The following is a 16,375-nucleotide window of genomic DNA, read 5'->3' on the forward strand; positions in this document are numbered from 1 at the left end:
CACACCCCTCCCTAAGCCTCTCTGCCTCTCAACCTCTCTTTAAGCCATTCCTTAAAACCTACTACTTTGACCAAGCTTAGTTTAGTTTAGTTTAGTTTAGAGATACAGCACTAAAACAGGCCCTTTGGCCCACCGAGTCTGTGCCCACCATCAACCACCCATTTATACTAATCCTACACTAATCCCATATTCCTACCACATCCCCACCTGTCCCTATATTTCCCTACCACCTACCTATACTGGGGTCAATTGCTAATGGCCAACTAACCTATCAACCTGCAAGTCTTTTTGGCTGTGGGAGGAAACCAGAGCACCCGGAGGAAACCCACGCAGACACAGGGAGAACTTGCAAACTCCACACAGGCAGTACCCAGAATCGAACCCGGGTCCCTGGAGCTGTGAGGCTGCGGTGCTAACCACTGCACCACTGTGCCGCCCTAAAGCTTCTTGTCATCTGCCCTAATTTCTCCTTTTGTGGCTCATTGCCTTCTTTTCGATTTATAATACCGCAGTGAAGCACCCTGGGGCATTTTATGACCTATCAGTATAAGTTGTTGTTGGCTGGATTGGAATGAAATCAATCACCACAGCAGATAGAGATGGAGCAGCAGGTTGGGTTGAGTTAATGTGATCAGACTGTAGAACGTTATCAGATTAATTACCTGCGGCAGGACGGCTACACTCCGTTTCTGTTTCCCTGATAAGACTTGTGGGAATACAAACTTGTAATTCTTCAGTTCTTCAAAAAGCTGTTCCTGGCGAGATCGATAACCTGCTTAAAACAGAGATTTAATGGCATTTCAACAAAGGTCAGTGCACAGTGTTTGCATTATTTAACATGCTGCACAGTTACAGTCTGCAATACTGGTATCTCCCAGCACCAGCAGACCCCAGCACTGGGATCTCCCAGCACCAGCAGACCCCAGCACTGGGATCTCCCAGCACCAGAAGACCCCAGCACTGGCATCTCCCAGCACCAGCAGACCCCAGCACTGGGATCTCCCAGCACTGGGATCTCCCAGCACCAGCAGACCCCAGCACTGGCATCTCCCAGTACACCCCAGCACTGGGATCCTGCAGCACTGGTAAATTCCAGCACTGGCATCTCCCAATACCAGCAGACCCCAGCACTGGGATCTCCCAGCACCAGCAGACCCCAGCACTGGGATCTCCCAGCACCAGCAGACCCCAGCACTGGCATCTCCCAGTACACCCCAGCACTGGGATCCTGCAGCACTAGTAAATTCCAGCACTGGCATCTCCCAACACCAGCAGACCCCAGCACTGGTATCTCCCAGCACCAACAGACCCTAGAACCGGGATAGGAACATAGGAGCAGGAATAGGCCATTCAGCTCATCAAGCCTGCCCCACCATTCAATACGATCATGGCTGATCATCCACTTCAATGCCTTTTTCCCAAACTATCCCCATATCCCTTTATTTCATTGGTGTTTAGAAATCTGTCAATCTCTGCTTTTAACATACTCAATGACTGAGCTTCCACAGCCCTCTGGGGTAGAGAATTCCAAAGATTCACAACCCTCTGAGTAAAGGAATTTCTCCTCATCTCTGTCCTCAGTGGCTTCCCCCTTATTTTGAAATTGTGTTCCCTGGTTTGAGACTCCCCAACCAGGGTCTTAGCTGCATCTACCCTGTCTATCCCTTTAAGTATTTTGTCGGTTTCAATCTCATTCATTGAAACTCTAGCGAATACAGGCCCAATTTCCCCAATCTCTCTTCCTAGGATAACACCGTCATCCCGGGAACAAGTCTGGTGAATCGTCGTTGCACTCCCTCAATGGCAATAATATCCTTCCTAAAGTAAGGGAATAAAAACTGCACACAGTACTCCAGGTGCGGTCTAACCAAGGTTCTGGACAATTGAAGCTAGACTTCACTACTCCTGTACTCAAATCCTCTTGTGATAAATGCTAACATACCATTAGCCTTCTCAATTACTTGCTGCACCTGCATGTTAGCTTTCAGTGACTTATTGACGAGGACACCCAGGTCCCTTTGTACATCTACACTTTCTAATCTCTTACCATTTAGGAAATACTCTGCACATCTATTCCTCCTACCAAAGTGGATAACCTCACATTTTTCCACATTATATTCCATCTGCCACATTATTACCCACTCACTAAGTCTGTCCAAATCCCCTTGAAGCCACTTTGCATCTTCCTCACAACACATTCACACCAAGTTTTGTGCAATTACATTTGGTCCCCACATCCAAATCATATATATATATATCATTGATATATATCGTGAACAGCTGGGGCCTAACCCTAACCCTAACGTGATCCCTGTGGTACCCCACTAGTCACTGCCTGCCAACACAAGAATGACCTGTTTATTCCTACTCTCTGATTTCTGCCTGTTAACTAATCCTTAATCCATGCCAGTATATTACCTCCTATTCCATGTGCACTCTAGAATTGGCCTTTATAGCCACTCCAGGTACTGCTCCACAAACCACTAGGCACTTACCCATTGTCTCTCGAGACAAGGAGGCCGAAAAGGATGGAATTTTGCTCACCACCTCCTGTGAAGGGCTTTATCAAATGCCTTCTGAAAATTCAAGTACACTATGTCCACCGACTCCCATTCATCAATTCTGTTAGTAACATCCTCAAAAAACTCCAACAGGTTCATCAAACATGATTTCCCATTTATAAATCCATGTTGACTATGCCCAATCAGATCATTATTATCCAAGTGTCCATTTATCCCATCCTTTAGAATAGATTCTAGCATTTTCCCAATGACTGATGTAAGGCGAACAGGTCTGTAATTCCATGTTTTCTCTCTTCCTCCCTTCTTCAATAGTGGGATGACATTTGCTACCTTCCAATCTGCAGGAACCACTCCAGAACCTATAGAATTTTGGAAGATGATCACCAACGCATCCACTATCTCCATAGCTACCTCTTTCAACACTCTGTGTTGGAGAATAACAGGACTTATCAACCTTCAGCCCGATTAATTTCTCTAATACAACCATCTTACTAATACTAATTTCCTTCAATTCCTTATTCTCCCTTCTCCCTTGGATCTCTAATTCTGGGAGATTTCTTGCATCTTCCTCAGTGAAGACAGACACAAACTAAAGCTTCTCTGCCATTTCTCTATTCCCCATTATTAATTCACATGACTCTGCCTGTAATGGACCCACATTTGTCTTAGCCAAATGTTTCCTTTTTACGTACATATAGAAGCTTCTAGCACCAGCAGACCTCAGCACTGGGATCTCCCAACAGCAGCACTGGGATCTCCCAGCATGGGGAACTCAGACCAGTAGACAAAAGTCCTGGAGTTTCCTAGTGCCAGTATTCTCGGCTATGGGATCTCTCAGCAGCAGCAGATTCCAGCAGTGCAATCCCTGATCACAAGCAGACCCAAACACTGGGATTTCACAACACCAGCAGACACCAGCTCTGCCCATCTGACCAGACCATCAATATCTTCTTGCAGCCTACAGCTGTCCTCCTCACTATCTACCACACAGTCAATCTTTATGTCGTCTGCAAACTTCTTGATCATACCTACTACATTTATGTCCAAATTGTTAACAGAAACCACAAAAAGCAGGGGACCCAATAATGAGCCCTGTGGAACACCACTGGAAACAGCCCTCCAGTCGCAAAAACACCCGTCAACAATTACCCTTTATTTCCTGCCACTGAGCCAATTTTGTATCCAGCTTGCTACATTTCCCTGGATCCCATGGGATTTAATTTTTTTTAACCAGTCTGCTATGTGGGACCTTGTCAAATGCCTTGCTAAAATCCATGTAGACCACATCAACTCATCTATCTTCCTTGTTACTTCTTCAAAAAATTCCATCAAGTTGGTCAGACTAGATCTTCCCTTAACAATTCCATGCTGACTATCCTTGATTAACCTGTGCCTTTCTAAGTGACAGTTTATTCTGTCTCTCAGAACAGATTCCAATAATTTGCCCAATACTGAGGTTAAACTGACTGGCCTGTAATTTCTCGGTCTATTCTTTGCTCGCTTTTTAAACAGAGGGACAAAGTTAGTAGGAACTTTTGCAGTAATGTTCTGGAGCTCAGATGATTGAGCTCCAACAACCACAACCATCTTCCTTTGCGCTAGGTATGACTCCAACCAGTGGAGGGGTTTCCCCCTGATTCCCATTGACTTCACTTTTGCTAGGGTTCCTTGATGCCATACTCGGTCAAATGCTGCCTTGATGTCAAGGGCAGTCACTCTCACCTCACCTTTGGAATTCAGCTCTTTTGTCCATGTTTGAACCAACGCTGTAATGAGGTCAGGAGCTGAGTGGCCCTGGCGGAACCCAAACTGAGCATCACTGAGCAGGTTATTGCTAAGCAAGTGCTGCTTGATGGCACTGTCTACGATATCTTCAATCACTTTAATGATGATTGAGAGTAGACTGATGGGGCAGTAATTGGCTGGGTTGGACTTTTTTTTATTCTTTCATGGGATGTGGGGCGTCGCTGGCCAGGCCAGCATTTATTGCCCATCCCTAATTGCCCTTGAGAAGGTGGTGGTGAGCTGCCTTCTTGAACCGCTGCAGTCGGTGTGAGCTAGGTACACTCATAGTGCTGTTAGGAAGGGAGTTCCAGGATTGTGACCCAGCGATAGTGAAGGAACGGTGATATCGTTCCAAGTCAGGATGATGTGTGACTTGGAGGGGAACTTGCAGGTGGTGGTGTTCCCATGTATTTGCTGCCCTTGTCCTTCTAGTTGGTAGAGGTCATGGGTTTGGAAGGTGCTGTCGAAGGAGCCTTGGTGCTTTGCTGCAGTGCATCTTGTAGATGGTACACACTGCTGTCACTGTGCGTCGGTGGTGGAGGAAGTGAATGTTTGTAGATGGGGTGCCAATCAAGCGGGCTGCTTTGTCCTGGATGGTGTCGAGCTTCTTGAGTGTTGTTGGAGCTGCACCCATCCAGGCAAGTGGAGAGTATTCCATCACACTCCTGACTTGTGCCTTGTAGATGGTGGACAGGCTTTGGGGAGTCAGGAGGTGAGTTACTCGCCTCAGGATTCCTAGCCTTTGATCTGCTCTTGTAGCCACGGTATTTATATGGCTACTCCAGTTCAGTTTCTGGTCAATGGTAGCCCCTAGGATGTTGATAGTGGGGGATTCAGCGATGGTAATGCCATTGAATGTCAAGGGGAGATGGTTAGATTCTCTTTTCTGGAGATGGTCATTGCCTGGCACTTGTGTGGCGCGAATGTTACTTGCCACTTATCAGCCCAAGTCTGGATATTGTCCAGGTCTTGCTGCATTTCTACACGGACTGCTTCAGTATCTGAGGAGTCACGAATGGTGCTGAACATTGTGCAATCATCAGCGAACATCCCCACTTCTGACCTTATGATTGATGGAGGGTCATTGATGAAGCTGCTAAAGATGGTTGGGCCTAGGACACTACCCTGAGGAACTCCTGCAGTGATGTCCTGGAGCTCAGATGATTGACCTCCAACAACCACAACCATCTTCCTTTGCACTAGCTATGACTCCAACCAGCAGTGTGTTTTCCCCCTGATTCCCATTGACCTCAGTTTTGCTAGGGCTCCTTGATGCCATACTCGGTCAAATGCTGCCTTGATGTCAAGGGCAGTCACTCTCACCTCACCTCTTGAGTTCAGCTCTTTTGTCCATGTTTGAACCAAGGCTGCAATGAGGTCAGGAGCTGAGTGCCCCTGCGGAACCCAAACTGAGCATCACTGAGCAGGTAATTGCTAAGCAAGTGCTGCTTGATGGCACTGTTGATGACACCTTCCATCACTTTACTGATGATTGAGAGTAGGCTAATGGGGCGGTAACTGGCTGGGTTGGACTTGTCCTGTTTTTTGTGTAGAGGACATACCTGGGCAATTTTCCACATTGCAGGGTGGATGCCAGTGTTGTAGCTGTATCGGAACAGCTTGGCTAGGGGCGCAGCAAGTTCTGGAGCACAGGTCTTCAGTACTATTGCCGGAATATTGTCAGGGCCCATAGCTTTTGCAGCATCCAGTGCCTTCAGTCGTTTCTTGATATCACGTGGAGTGAATCGAATTGGCTGAAGTCTGGCATCTGTGATGCTGGGGACTTCAGGAGGAGGCCGAGATGGATCATCAGCTCGGCACTTCTGGCTGAAGATTGTTGTAAATGCTTCAGCCTTATCTTTTGCACTGATGTGCTGGGCTCCCCCATCATTGAGGATGGGGATATTTGTGGAGCCACCTCCTCCAGTTAGCTGTTTAATTGTCCACCACCATTCACGACTGGATGTGGCAGGACTGCAGAGCTTAGATCTGATCCGTTGGTTATGGGATCGCTTAGCTCTGTCTATCGCATGCTGCTTTCGCAGTTTGGCATGCAAGTAGTCCTGTGTTGTAGCTTCACTGGGTTGACACTTCATTTTGAGGTATGCCTGGTGCTGCTCCTGGCATGCCCTCCTGCACTCTTCATTGAACCAGAGTTGATCCCCCGCCTTGATGGTAATGGTAGGTTGGGGAAATGCTGGGCCATGAGGTTGCAGATTGTGGTTGAGTACAATTCTGCTGCTGCTGTTGGCCCACAGCGCCTTAGGGATGCTCAGTTTTTGCGTTAATAGATCTGTTCGAAATATATCCCATTTAGCACGGTGGTAGTGCCACACAACGGGATGGAGGGTATCCTCAATGTGAAGGCGGGACTTCGTCTCCCTAAGGACTGTGCGGTGGTCACTCATTCCAATGCTGTCATGGACAGATGCATCTGTGACAGGCAGATTAGTGAGGACGAGGTCAAATTGTTTTTTATCCCTCTTGTCGGTTCCCTCACCACCTGCCGCAGTTCCAGTCAAGCAACTATGTTCTTTAGGACTCGGCCCAGCTCGGTCAGTAGTGGTGCTACCGAGCCACTCTTGGTGATGGACATTGAAATCCCACCCAGAGTATATTCTGCGCCCTTGCTACCCTCAGTGCTTCTTCCAATTGGTGTTCAACATGTAGGAGTATTGATTCTTCAGTTGAGGGAGGGCGGTAGGTGGTAATCAACAGGAGGTTTCCTTGCCCATGTTTGACCTGATGCCATGAGACGTTATGGGGTCCAGAGTCGATGTTGAGGTCTCTCAGGGCAACTCCCTCCCGACTGTATACCACTGTGCCACCCCCTCTGGTGGGTCTGTCCTGCTGGTGGGACAGGACATACCCGGGGATGGTAATGGCATTGTTTGGGACATTGTCTATAAGGTATGATTCCGTGAGTTTAACTATGTCAGGCTGTTGCTTGACTAGTCTGTGGGACAGCTCTCCCAACTTTGTTACAAGCCCCCAGATGTTAGTAAGGAGGACTTTGCAAGGTCGACAGGGCTGGGTTTGCCATTGTCATTTCCGGTGCCTAGATCGTGCCGTGTGGTCTGTGCAGTGTCATTCCTTTTCTTAGATTTTGTAGCCATTTGATGCAACTGAGTGGCTTGCTCGGCCATTTCAGAGGGCATGTAAGAGTCAGCTACAGTTGCTGTGGGTCTGGAGTCACGTGTCGGCCTGACAAGTTAAGGACAGCAGATTTCCTTCCCTAAAGGACATTCGTGAACCAGATGGCTTTTTACAACATTTGGCAATACTTTCATGGTCACCATTAAACTAGCTTTTAAGTCCAGATTTATTAATTGAATTTAAATTTCACTATATGCAATGGTGGAATTTGAACCTATTTCTCTGGAGCATTAGTCTGGACTTCGGGGTTACTATTCCAGTGATATTACCAGTCTCCACCGCCTCCCCGATCTTTAACTTCTCTTGTAGTTATGGTTGGATCACCTTTCCTGTTGGGTTTTTATGCCTCAAAGGAATGTAAATTGTTTTAACCCATGTATTAATTCTTTCAATGCTTGCCATTGCCTGTCAACTGTTATACCTTTTAATGTAGTTTCCTAATCTACCATAGTCAATTTGCCCGTCATACCTTCATAGTTCCCTTTCTTTAAATTTAAGAGCCTAGTTTCGGATTGAATTACATTACTTTCAAACTTAATGTAAAATTCTATCATATTATGGTCACTCTTCCCGAGAGGCTCCTTTACAACGAGATTATTAATTAGTCCTTTCTTATTGCACAATACTAAATCTAAAATAGCCTGTTCTGCAGTTGGTTCCTCAACATGCTGTTCTAGAAGACCATCTCATATACATTCCAGGAATTCATCCTTCACAACACTAGTGCTAATTAGGTTTACCCAGTCTATATGTAGATTGAATTCCCCCATGATTAATGTATTACTCATGTTACTTGCATCTCTAATTTCCTGATTTATACCATGCCCTACAGTACCACGACTGTTTGGTGGCCTATAAACAACTCCTACCAATGTTTTCTGCCCCTTGCTTGTTCTTAGCTCCACCCAAACTGATTTTCCATCTTGATCCTCTGATCTAAGATCCTCTCTCACTAATGTACTGGTCTCATTCTTTATTAACAGCACTACCCTACCTCCTTTTCCTTTTATCCTATCCTTTCTAAATGTCAAATACGCTTGGGCATTCAATTCCCAGCCTTAGTCTTCCTCCAGCCATGTCTCCATCATGGAAATTAGATCAGACATGTTTACTTCCATTTGTGCTGTCAATTCATCTAACCTTGTTGTGAATGCTGTGTGCATTCAGATACAGTGCCTTTAATTCTGTCTTATTATTTTTACGACCTCAAGCTTTATCTGCTGGCACACTCGTACATTTGTACGTTTTGTCCCTTCCTGCCGCATTCAGATTATCAATTCCCTTATTGCTTCTTGTTCTCTTGCCTTGTTCTCTCTCTTTTATTGATCATATCTTCCCTCACTTGATCCCTCACTCCCACTATTTAGTTTAAAGCCCTCTCCACCGCCCTAGTTATATGACTCACCAGAACACTGGTCCCAGTTTCACCGGTCCTGGTGCCAATGCCCCTTGACTCAAAACCCTTTTCTCCCAGACCAAATCTTTGAGCGATGCATTTAACTCTCTAGTCTTATTTATCATACTCCAATTTGCTCGTGGTTCAGGTAATAATCCAGAGATTATTACCTTTGAGGTTCTGCTTTTTAATTTAGCCCCTGAGTGGCTCATACTCTCCATGCAGAACCTTTTTCCGAGTCCTATCTATGTTATTGGTACCCACACGGACCATGACAACTGGATCCTGCTCCTCCCACTGTCAGTTCCTCTCCAGCCCTGAGCAGACGTCCCGAACCCTGGCACTGGGCAGGTAACACAGCCATCTGGACTCTCGCTCTTGGCTGCAGAGAACTGTGTCTATCCCCTTGGCTATTCTGTCCCCTGCTACCTCTACATTACTATTCACTCTCCCCATTTGAATGGCTTCCTGTACCATGGTGCCATGGTCAGTTTGCTCATCCACCCTGCAGCCCTCGCTCTCATCCATACAAGCTGAAAGAACTGCAGACCTATTGGACAATTGCAAGTGCTGAGACTCTTCTTCACTCGCAGTCATACCCCCCTGGGACCTGACTCTCGATCTCCGTACCTGCCTCACTCGCAGTCATACCCCCCTGGGACCTGACTCTCGATCTCCATACCTGCCTCACTCGCAGTCATACCCACCTGGGACCTGACTCTCGATTTCCGTACCTGCCTCACTCGCAGTCATACCCCCCTGGACCTGACTCTCGATCTCCATACCTGCCTCACTCGCAGTCATACCCACCTGGGACCTGACTCTCGATCTCCATACCTGCCTCACTCGCAGTCATACCCCCCTGGACCTGACTCTCGATCTCCATACCTGCCTCACTCGCAGTCATACCCCCCTGGGACCTGACTCTCGATCTCCATACCTGCCTCACTCGCAGTCATACCCCCCTGGACCTGACTCTCGATCTCCATACCTGCCTCACTCGCAGTCATACCCCCCTGGACCTGACTCTCGATCTCCATACCTGCCTCACTCGCAGTCATACCCCCCTGGGACCTGACTCTCGATCTCCGTACCTGCCTCACTCGCAGTCATACCCCCCTGGACCTGACCACTGACCAAATCAGAAGATGGTATCCTATGGATGACTGCCATCAGGGCCAAAGTGTGATGGGAACTTTCCCTGTCCCTGATTCATCGCAGTGTCTGTATCTCGGTCTCCAGCTCATCGAATTTGAATGCAGAATACAGGCTTAAAGACAGGATTCTTGGTAGTGTGGAGGAACAGAGGGATCTTGGGGTCCATGTCCATAGATCGCTCAAAGTTGCCACCCAAGTTGATAGGGTTGTTAAGAAGGCATATGGGGTGTTGGCTTTCATTAACAGGGGAATTGAGTTTAAGAGCTACGAGGTTATGCTGCAGCTCTATAAGGCCCTGGTTCGACCACACTTGGAATATTGTGTTCAGATCTGGTCGCCTCATTATAGGAAGGATGTGGAAGCTTTAGAGAGGGTGCAGAGGAGATTTACCAGGATGCTGCCTGGACTGGAGGGCATGTGTTATGAAGAAAGGTTGAGGGAGCTGGGGCTTTTCTCATTGGAGCGAAGAAGGATGAGAGGTGACTTGATAGAGGGGTACAAGATGATGAGAGGCATAGATAGAGTGGATAGCTAGAGACTTTTTCCCAGGGCGGAAAGGGCTATCACCAGGGGGCATAATTTTAAGGTGATTGGAGGAAGGTTTCGGGGAGATGTCAGAGGTAGGTTCTTTTCACAGAGAGTGGTGGGTGCGTGGAATGCGCTGCCAGTGGTGGTAGTAGAAGCAGATACATTAGGGACATTTAAGCGACTCTTGGATAGGTACATGGATGATAGTAGAATGAAGGGTAGGTAGTTAGTTTGATCTTAGAGTAGGTTAAAGGTTCGGCACAACATCGTGGGCCGAAGGGCCTGTACTGTGCTGTACTGTTCTATGTTCTATGTTCTACTCTGAGCTGAAGCTCCTCGGGGCATAGACACTGACTGTAGTGGATCACGTCGGTGTCCATGAGCTCCCATGTACTGAAGCTGCAACACATCACCTGCCCTACCATCCTTATTGAAGTATAGATGCACTGAGGCTAAAACTGTCACTGTTCTTCCTCACCTGAAGCAGTTACTTGTCCATTTGCAGTAGCTCCTTTAATCTCCGTGTCCCAATCAGCTCCTGGTGAATGACCGGGGACTTTTGACAATGTCCTGCTTCTGAGACCCATCACATGGTCACCAGTTGTCTCTTCATTCTCTGCTGCTGAAAGACTTAAAACCTGGCACCAGATCAGAAATACCAAACACACATTGCTGCCAAACATTGTGAATAATCACAACCCGTTGTTCTCCAACTCAAAGTTCTCTCCCTTTATTAACACACTTTCCTCTGTCTGTCCTCCTCGTCAATCTCCTTTCCCCTCGAGTTCCTCTGTCTTTCGCGCTGTCAATCTGTCTCTGTCTCAGTTTGTTTTTGAATCTGTGTCAGTCAGTAATTCATGTGAGAAGTAACTTTGTAACCGCCCCAGCCTTACCCAGGAAGTAGGAGGAGGAAGTGTAACACGGAAACCCTGAACAGGAGACAGGTTTGAATAAGTTGGGAGCAGGACCAAGCACATGGAGAGACAGTGCATTCTGCTGGTACATTGCAAGCATCAACAACACAGATACAGAACATACAGAGATAGCCTTCTGACTTGCTGTACATTACCGAGGGAGTGCTGCATTGTCAGAGGTGCCATCTAGTGGAATGAAGCTAGACATTGAGGGTGGGATTTCCTTCTTTGGGACAAACACTCATTCCTCTGATGCTGCTGTAACTCGAAGCTATTTTCCCGGATAAAGGTTACTTACCCCAAACGAGAGATTGGGGCAGAGGTTCCGGGGGCTTGGGTGGAGTTACAACAGCGTCAGAGGGACGAGCGTTTGCCCCAAAGAAGGAAGTCCCACCCTCAATGTCTAGCTTCATTCCAAAAGATGGCACCTCTGACAATGGAGCACTCCCTCAGTAATGTACAGCAAGTCAGAAGGCTATCTCTGTATGTTCTGTATCTGTGTTGTTGATGCTTGCAATGTACTATCAGAATGCACTGTCTCACCATGTGCTTGGTCCTGCTCCCAACTTGTTGAAACTTATCTTGTGGGTTGGCTCCTGGTGGGATTCCCACTGCCAAGAGCTCACCAAGGCAAGTAAGGAAAATGGAGTTGTGTAGCAACAGAACACGTCATCAGTGCACAATAGGGCAGAGAAGACCCAAAGATGGAATGACTGCAGTGTCTGTAAACCTCAGGCAACCCTGATCTACTAAGAAACTGGCAAAAGAACCATAGTCAAGCTGATAAACAGCAAGTCAAGGGAGGTGGAAACAAAATCAATAGTAATTTTCACAAATACTTGAAAAGGAAAATTTGCACAGCTATGGTGAAAGAGCAGGGAAGTGGGACAGATTGGAATATTCTTCCTACACCCCTGCCTGGCTGCTCCTCTGCACAACTGAAAAACCCTTCTCATAACCTCCCTTTCTGACCATTCTTGTATTCAATTCGTATGACTTTTCTTCCACTTTCTGCTGACTGACCTCTGATGCCCTGTGAAACACTGTGGGACATACTGTTATATCAGAGAGCAGTGCAGGTACAGCTTGTCATTTCATTTGGAGATATGCTTCGTGTTCAGATGAAGAAACCCACACAGAACATATAACTGTCTGTTCTCTGACGTAGGAAAAAAGCACACAACAGGCGTCAGTCCCAGTCCAGAAGTTACAGTGTGACATTCAGGAACAAACCCTGCTGTTCTAAACAATTTACATGGTCAGTAATTTTTGTTTCTCTTTTCATTTTCCAGAATTTGCATCTTCAGCAATTCCTCTCCTTAGCGATCAGTTTGTGAAATTTCATTGACCGACAGTTTAGAAAATGGTTCACCTTTTAATAACAGAGGTTCCTGTGCTGTTTAATCAAACAACTTTCAAAATTAGATTACAGCACAGCAAAAACATGTATTTATATGGTGCCTTTCATACAGTAAAGAGCACCAAGCACTTCACAAGAGCACTAAGTAAACAAAATTGACAGCAGGTCTCTGAAGATATTTGGTCAGAAGACCAAAAGCTTGGTCAAAGAGGTAGGCTTTAAGAAGTGTTATAAAGTAGGAAAAAGTAGAGAGGTATAGAGGCTTAGGGAAAAAGAAAAGGTAGAAGGTAGAGAGGCTTAGGGTTTGCACTGGAGTGCTGACTTGGTTGCATTAGACTGCTAAAGTGGGAGTTTTGTGACTGAGGGAGTTCAGTGAGGAGGGAGCAAGGAGCTCCTTTCATTTCCTACCTGTCCTCAAAGTGCGTGAGGGGAGCCGAGAGTTTCCACAGAGCACAGCTGACTGGTGAGTAAGTCCTGGTGGGTATTTTTCAAACTGGATTGAATTGTAAGTCATTGTTTTAGCAAGACTTAGTTGATTTATTTTTTATTATAATAGTCTTCGAAAGTTTTAAATTTAAAGGGTTTAGTCATGGCAGGCGAGCTTGAAGCCGTGGTTTGCTCCTCTTGCTGCATGTGGGAATTCGGGAACATTTCCAGTACCCGGGACCAGCATGTGTGCAGGAAGTGTGTCCAGCTGCAGCTCCTGGAAGCTCGGGTTTCAGAGCTGGAACGGCGGCTGGAAACACTGTGGAGCATCCGCGAGTCTGAGAGCATTGTGGATAGCACGTATAGAGAGGTAGTCACACCGCAGCTGAAGGGACTTGAGGAAGGAAGGGAATGGGTGACCACCAGGCAGTCCAAGAGAATCAGGCAGGTAGTTCAGGAGTCCCCTGGGGTCCCGCTTGCAAATCAGTATTCCATTTTGGAGGCTGATGAGGCTGTGGGAGTGAAGTCACACGGGATCAGAGGTGAGCTGGCAAGATGGATACAGAACTAGCTCGGTCATAGAAGACAGAGGGTATCAGTGGATGGGTGTTTTTCTGAATGGAGGGATGTGACTAGTGGTGTTCCGCAGGGATCAGTGCTGGGACCTTTGCTGTTTGTAGTATATATAAATGATTTGGAGGAAAATGTAGCTGGTCTGATTAGTAAGTTTGCGGATGACACAAAGGTTGGTGGAGTTGCGGATAATGATGAGGATTGTCAGAGGATACAGCAGGATATAGATCGGTTGGAGACTTGGGCGGAGAAATGGCAGATGGAGTTTAATCCGGACAAATGTGAGGTAATGCATTTTGGAAGATCTAATGCAGGTGGGAAGTATACAGTAAATGGCAGAACCCTTAGGAGTATTGACAGGCTGAGAGATCTGGGCATACAGGTCCACAGGTCACTGAAAGTGGCAACGTAGGTGGATAAGGTAGTCAAGAAGGCATACGGCATGCTTGGTCGGGGCATAGAGTATAAAAATTGGCAAGTCATGTTGCAGCTGTACAGAACCTTAGTTAGGCCACACTTAGAATATTGCGTGCAATTCTGGTCGCCACACTACCAGAAGGATGTGGAGGCTTTGGAGAGGGTACAGAGGAGGTTTACCAGGATGTTGCCTGGTTTGGAGGGCATTAGCTATGAGGAGAGGTTGGAAAAACTCGGATTGTTTTCACTGGAACGACGGAGGTAGAGGGGCGACATGATAGAGGTTTACAAAGTTATGAGCGACATGGACAGAGTGGATAGTCAGAAGCTTTTTCCCCAGGGTGGAAGAGTCAGTTACTAGGGGACATAGGTTTAAGGTGAGAGGGGCAAAGTTTAGAGGGGGTGTGCAAGGCAAGTTTTTTACACAGAGGGTGGTGAGTGCCTGGAACTTGTTGCCAGGGGAGGTGGTGGAAGCAGATACGATAGCGACGTTTCAGAGACATCTTGAAAAATACATGAATAGGATGGGAATAGAGGGATACGGTCCCCGGAAGTGCAGAAGGTTTTAGTTTTGTCAGGCATCAAGATCGGCGCAGGCTTGGAGGGCCGAATGGCCTGTTCCTGTGCTGTACTGTTCTTTGTTCTTTGTTCTTTGTTTGAGTGCGGACAGAGCCAAGCTTCTGGCACCACAATCAGCCTGTCTGTACAGGAAGGTGGAAAGAGAGGAAGAGCAATAGTAATAGGGGATTCTATAGTGAGGGGAACAGATAGGCACTACTGTGACCATCAACGTGACTCCAGGATGGTGTGTTGCCTCCCTGGTGCCAGGGTCCGTGATGTCACTGAACGGCTGCAGGGCATCCTGAAGGGGGAGGGTGATAAGGCAGAGGTCATGGTACATGTTGGTACCAATGACATAGGTAGAAAGAGGGATGAGGTCTTGCATCAAGAATTCAGGGAGTTAGGCAGTAGACTAAAAAGCAGGACCTCTCGGGTTGTAATCTCTGGATTACTCCCAGTGCCACGTGCTAGCGAGTATAGAAATAGGAGAATAGCACAGATGAATGCGTGGCTTAAGAGTTGGTGCAGGAGGGAGGGTTTTAGATTCCTGGACCACTGGGACCGTTTCTGGGGAAGGTGGGACATGTACAAGCGGGACAGTCTACATCTGAACCAGAGGGGGACTAACATCCTTGCTGGCGGGTTTGCTAGTGCTGTTGGGAGGAGTTTAAACTAATTTGGCAGGGAGAGGGGACACAGACTGCTAGCAGAATAGGGACACAGCTAAACACAGGAAAGCAAACAAGTCAGAGGGAATATAGAGGAAATAAGTTTCAAGGGAGTAAGACCAGAATGGAAGGCCTCTACTTTAATGCCAGGAGTATTACAGGTAAAACGGATGAGTTAAGGGCAAGGATTGACACGTGGAATTGTGATATAGTAGCCATCATGGAGACATGGTTGAGGGAGGGGCAGGATTGGCGGCTCAATATCCCGGGATATAGAATCTTCAGGCGTGACAGAGGAGGGGGTAAAAGAGGAGGGGGCATTGCAATATTAGTTAAGGAGTCAGTTACTGCAGTAAGGAGAGATGATATCTTGGAGGGGGCATCAAATGAAGCTTTATGGGTAGAGTTTAGGAATAAAAAAGGGACAGCCACATTGCTAGGTGTTTATTATAGACCCCAGATAGTCAGCGGGAAATTGAGGAGCAAATATATGAGCAATTCACAGAGGTGTGTAAAAATAATAATAGGGTAATTATATCAGGTGATTTCAACTTTCCCAACATTAATTAGGATAGTCATCGTGTTAAAGGCTTAGATGGAGTAGAGTTCTTAAGATGTATACAGGAGAACTTTTTAGCTCAATATGTAGAGAATCCAACAAGGGAGGGTGCAGTGCTGGACCTAATTCTGGGGAATGAAGCCGGACAGGTGGTTGATGTGTTGGTGGGGGGGCATTTTGGTGATAGCGACCACAACATGGTACAATTTAAGCTTGTTATGGAGAAAGAAACAGACAAGTTGCAAAAAAAGGTTTTGGATTGGGAGAGAGGGAATTTTAGTAAAATAAGGCAGGATCTGGCCAAGGTAGACTGGAAAGAGTTACTTGTCGGGAAATCTACAGAAGAGCAGTG

General features: G+C 46.8%; 1 protein-coding gene across 1 annotated transcript in view; it reads right to left on the bottom strand.

The window, feature by feature from the left end:
* LOC137377639 (disintegrin and metalloproteinase domain-containing protein 12-like) overlaps positions 1 to 11,421 on the bottom strand; it is a 561,477-nt gene extending 550,056 nt beyond the window's left edge. The window contains exons 1-2 of the mRNA XM_068047508.1: positions 11,024 to 11,421; positions 663 to 772 (exon numbers count right to left, since the gene is read on the bottom strand). Of these exons, the coding sequence (XP_067903609.1) occupies positions 663 to 772; positions 11,024 to 11,228 (315 nt within the window). The 5' untranslated portion in view covers positions 11,229 to 11,421. The remainder of the gene's footprint in view (positions 1 to 662; positions 773 to 11,023) is intronic.
* Positions 11,422 to 16,375: the final 4,954 nt, after the last annotated feature.

Source organism: Heterodontus francisci, chromosome 1 (genome assembly GCF_036365525.1).
Source record: "Heterodontus francisci isolate sHetFra1 chromosome 1, sHetFra1.hap1, whole genome shotgun sequence".
Classification (NCBI taxonomy): domain Eukaryota; kingdom Metazoa; phylum Chordata; class Chondrichthyes; order Heterodontiformes; family Heterodontidae; genus Heterodontus; species Heterodontus francisci.